This window comes from Petaurus breviceps, unplaced genomic scaffold, assembly GCF_028583685.1.
Source record: "Petaurus breviceps papuanus isolate PSGF00001 unplaced genomic scaffold, PetGlider_PUasm1.0 91041, whole genome shotgun sequence".
NCBI classification, from domain to species: Eukaryota; Metazoa; Chordata; class Mammalia; order Diprotodontia; family Petauridae; genus Petaurus; species Petaurus breviceps.
The window spans coordinates 41,101,911-41,106,830 of NW_027187400.1; the positions used below are offsets into that span (position 1 = coordinate 41,101,911).

The 4,920-nt window shown below is 51.5% G+C and overlaps 1 protein-coding gene across 1 annotated transcript in view; it reads right to left on the reverse strand.

Annotated features, from left to right (window-relative positions):
- Positions 1–1,152: 1,152 nt before the first annotated feature.
- Positions 1,153–4,920, reverse strand: part of LOC138154600 (serine protease hepsin-like) — an 8,573-nt gene continuing 4,805 nt past the window's right edge. The window contains exons 2-6 of the mRNA XM_069079568.1: positions 4,754–4,917; positions 4,429–4,524; positions 4,082–4,224; positions 3,480–3,644; positions 1,153–1,628 (exon numbers count right to left, since the gene is read on the reverse strand). Coding sequence (XP_068935669.1) covers positions 1,590–1,628; positions 3,480–3,644; positions 4,082–4,224; positions 4,429–4,524; positions 4,754–4,917 — 607 coding nt within the window. The 3' untranslated portion in view covers positions 1,153–1,589. The remainder of the gene's footprint in view (positions 1,629–3,479; positions 3,645–4,081; positions 4,225–4,428; positions 4,525–4,753; positions 4,918–4,920) is intronic.

Consider the following 4,920-nt stretch of genomic DNA (forward strand, 5'->3'; position numbering starts at 1 on the left):
GGGGGGGGGAGAAGGAGGGGAGAGACAGGGAGGTGGAGAGAAAGAAATAGATAAGATAAATAGACCCAATGGATAGACACATAGAGATAAAGAGATATAAAGTGGAAGAATGAAGATGGAAATAGTGTAGATGAATAGATATAGATTAATAGTTGGGTGGATGATAGAAGAGGAAGCATAGGATAGATGAGAGACAGAGACAGAGAGAGAGATAAGGACTTATGTGCCAGGCAGTTCCAGGAGCAGGGAATACAGATTTAAGCCAGGAAGAAAGACAGTGGCTGCCCTCAAGAAGTTCATATTCTAGTGAGGGAGCCAAAGATGGGTGGAGGGAGGCCCCTCCCTCGGACCCTCCTCTGAAAACAGGCTCTATGCCCCAGTGGGGGGAGGCAGGGACTGGCATGGCCTTTGTAGGGATTCTCTAGATGTTCTCAGATCTCAGCACCCTGGTCAGGCTTGTCTTTGGGCCCCCAAAGGTGCCCCCAGAGTGTCCTGGGATCTCAGAGCCCTGGCTGGATGCATGGAGGTGTAATTGTTTCACGAGTTCCCATAGGTGCACAGGGAGCACCTGTGGGGTTTTCACAGGGTTCCTGGCCTTTTTTCTGGTTTCACAGATGTGTTCTGCATTCCCAGGCCCTCGCAGGCATCACAAGGTGTTATTGTGAAGTCTCTACTCCCTATCTCCCCTGCTGTGTCCCCGCACCCCACCTGGGGAGTTAGCTTGTGGTTACTGAACCTGGGATCGCCCAGCTGGTACAGGGTGTGAGGTTCCTGCTTTTTGTTCTGGTAATCATGGAGCATGAATTCACAAGGAGGGAGGGAGGAAAGGAGGGAGTCTGAGTCTCTGGGGTGGCCTGGTCTGGACTTGGTGCATTAGTAATCGGAGTCTCAGGAGAATTCCTGGGAAGTAAGGTTTATTACTGTTCTCCAAAACAGAAACATATCTGTGATACATTTGAACCCTGTGAGAATTATTTCTGTGATTACAGTCATAGTAGACGCCCTGCAGTTAGAGGTGGGAGGGTGAGGCTTATGCTGAGAGGTCTCAAAACCCTGTGCAAGATTTTTACTGGGGATGCAGGTGGTTAATTGTATTGGGATCCCTCCACTTTGTACTGCATGGCCCTGTTTTAAGAAACCCCAAGGCACATCTAATCAAAACCAGTTTTATTATTCAAAGTAATCACCAAACATTTCTGGGGACAGGGGAGGTGGGGCAAGAAGCCCAAAATCTGGTCCCCACACATCCCAAGAGAGTATTTACATGGGGAGGGGGCAAGACAGGACTCACGGGTGGACCTGAGTAGGGGGTTGCCCAGAGAAGGGCAGGCAACGGGCCAGGGATAGCAGCAACATGTGTGGGATGGGGCAGAGAAAATCCTGGGGGGGTCAATCCTGACCTGGTGTATCCCCCCCATTTTCTCCCCTGCCCTTCAGAAACCCCAGGCCCTCTTCGCCTCTACAAAGGAATCCAGGATGGGCTCTCTGAGCCATAGATTGTCCTTCACTGCTAGCTACTGGGGAGTAACCCAGGACCAGCAGGGATACAGAGAGGAGAAGCAGGTCCCCTGGGAGGAGAAGCAGGGGTGTCAGAGTTGGGTCACCATCCCACTGTCCTCGGAGTGAGTCTGGGGAGAGAAGGTTAGTAAGGAAGTAACAGGTGAAGGAGCTTGCATTTCTTTCACCCCTCCCCTCCCATCCCCTCTCTTCCTTTCCCTTCTCCTTCCTTCCCCTCCCCTCTCCCTCCCTCCCCTCCCATCCCCTGCTCTTCCTTTCCCTTCCCTCCCCTCCCCTCCCCTCCCATCTCCCTCCCTCCCCTCCTCCTGTCTTCCTCTCCCCACTGTCCATGTAATGCCTCCAAGCCCCTGCATCCCTGGCAGCTTCTCTCACTAGCCCTTCTCTTCTTCTAAGGTAAACTATGAGGATGGAACCAGGTCATTGCCACTGGATCTTGGTGGAAAATGGGTGCTGGGTTCTGGGAGGAGATACTTACTAAATATTTAATGCATGCTTAATGTTTGTTCAGTGAATAAATTCTCTTGAAATAATATATGATGCTCATTCATTCCCTAGCCAATAAGTCAGTGGGGGATGAGGGTGTAACAATAAAACAATTCTTCATTTTAGACTTGGCCTCATCACAGAACCCCTCGCTTAACCAAAATAAGCATTTCAAATTCAACAAACATTGATGAAGCACCTACTGTGGGCTGCCCTGAGGAAAGGGGGGGGGGGACACAGTTATAGAGCCCCTGCTGTTATGGTGCTTATGCTCTGCTGGGGAATATGACCTAACTGCTATCCACAGGTATGTATGATAAATGCAATAGAGATGTTCACACAAGGATTATGTGAGATCTGAAGGGGAAAAAGTCATTACTAATGGGGGGAGTCTTATATCAAGGAAGGTTTCATAAAGGAAGGTTGGTGGATAAAGACCAGCACCACTCTTCTGTCCACTTCTGTCTGCTCAGACCAAACACAGTCCCCCTAATTCAGGCCTCCTGGCCTGTGTCCATCTCTCCCACCACCGTGCCTTTGCCTGTGCTGTGCCATCTTCCATACTTGGAATGCTTTCCCTCTGCCTCTCAGAATGCCTGCCTTCTGAAAGGCCACCAACCTTCCAGAGGCCTTTTCTGTTTCTCCCAGCCCACATCACTTTGTATCTATTGTGTTTCAATCTGATATTGGCTTATCTGGGACCAAAATGAAACCCCTTTAAGGGCGGGGACTGGCACAGTGACTGGCACCTCAGAGATGCTTAATAAATGCCTACTGAGTGATCAAAGACGTGGAGGTGACAGTGTACAGGAACGTAGAGAGGAAACTTCTGTTCAGTCATTTTCTCTGTCGTGTCCAACTCTTTGTGACCCCCCTTGGGGTTTTCTTGGCAGAGACACTGGAGTGGTCTGCTGTTTCCTTCTCCAGCTCATTTTACAGAGGAAGACACTGAGGCAAACAGGGTTAAGTGACTTGGCCAGGGTCACACAGCTATTACGTGTCTGAGACAGATTTGAACTCAGAAAGATGAGTCTTCCTGACTCCAGGCCTGGTGCTCTGTGCACTGCGCCACCTGGCTGAAAATGTGGGAGGGAGTGGAAGACCTTGAAGGTGGGGCTAAGGAATTTGAACTTTAGGGAGCCATTGAAAGGTTTCAAGTGAGGAGAGACTTGACCAGCAAATATAAGGTTGCTATGACCAAAGGATGGAGGAGTTGAGGCAGTAAGGCCTGTTGGAGGGCTATGGGGCAGGAGCTGGGCAGTGACAAGGGTGGCTACACTGTGGTCATGGCTGTGGGAATAGAGGAGAACAGCTGGGTCCATCTGGCAGGTGGAGGAGCGCTGTGAAGGCTAGCCAACATTTCTGCCAGACCTCACTTTGCCACTTTCTCTTGACATTTTAGCTGGAGAGAATGGGGGAAATAGTGGCTACAGGGAAGGCTGAACCTGCTTTTGCTACTTCCCTTCCGCCCTCAGTACCTTCATGGCTCGGTAGATCCACTCCTGGTATTCTCCGACTTTCGTGTAAACCCCGGGTTTGTGGGCAAGAGCACAGCCTGTCCCCCAGCTCACAATCCCGCACAACCTCCATCGGGCAGTCCTGGAGATAGAGTCCTCACACACAAAAGGGCCCCCGCTGTCTCCCTGTAGACAAACAGAGGCAAGACTGGAGGGCAGGAGGCCAGGATTCTTTCAGGGGAAATGAAGGACTTACACTATGAGAAATGTCTCCAAATGCCGTTTCCTTCTCCCAGCCTAGCCAGTGTCTCCCATCATTTGACATCATTTTGGGATCTCAGCTTCTCTTGACATGATTCATCCTGCTTAGCTCTGCTTTTCCTTTCCACCCCCCAAAAAGGCTAGTGTTGGACAAGAGATGTACAACCCTGTCCTGTATCCAGTGAGAAACTTGACAAAGGCCTTCGGATTCTTGTTGCTATTAATGAATGGGACTTATCTGTTCAGTTTGGGGGTGGGGGGGGAGGAGGGGCAGGAAGATGGGGTTGGGGAGGAAGGTCAGCTGGCTGAGCCTTAGGAGTAAGCTGCTTGGGTTTAGGAGATATCTCAGAGTAGCTCCCTACCTGGCAGGCATCGATGCCCCCCTCAGTGTAGCCAGCACAGAACATTTTGGGTTTGATCTGGTTCCCATAGAAGTCGGGGCTATTGCAGACTGTGTTGCTGATGATAGGAACTCGTGCCTCCTGGAGCTTATTAGCCTGTTTCCCTGTAGGGATAAGGGGAAGGGGGTCTGTGAGAGACATGGCTCCCCCATTGACCCCTTGGGTGATTGTGTCAGTAGGGAGCTCCTCACTTTTTAAACACAGTGGGCCTACCCTGCCCACCCACTTTGATCCTGCTCTGAGGAAAATCTCATAGTCTGGGAGTGTGTGTCTCCCTGACCTTGTGGCCAGGGAGCGTCTTTGCTCACCATAATACTGAGTGTTTCCCCAGCCTGTGACTGTGCAAATCTTCCCATCCACCAAGACCTGACCGGCAGCTGGGAGGCAGACAGGCTGAATGTATTCTGTGGGGAGGAAGAGCCAAGCCAAGCAGTGTTTTGCTGCCTCCCTGGAACCAGGCATCCTTGCCCTCTCCCCACCCCTACCCCTCCTCCGCACCCCCTCCCCCATCCCTACCCCTCCACCCCCACTCCCCCACCCCTGCATTCGTCCTAGGATGCACACAGCTGGTTTTCTTCCCTCTGTACTTCCAAAGCCCAGGCTGTTATCCCCGGACCCAGTGACTTAGCTCACCAGTGAGGGGCAGGGAACTGGAAAGGTGGACCAAAGCAATATCATTACTGTTCTCTTCACTGTTGGGGTCCCGGAAAGGGAGGTAGCTTCCGTGGTACACCACAGCCTGGACCCCAAGCTGGAGTCCTTGGGTTGATGCCTGGTCCACAGCACCTGCAAATACTCTC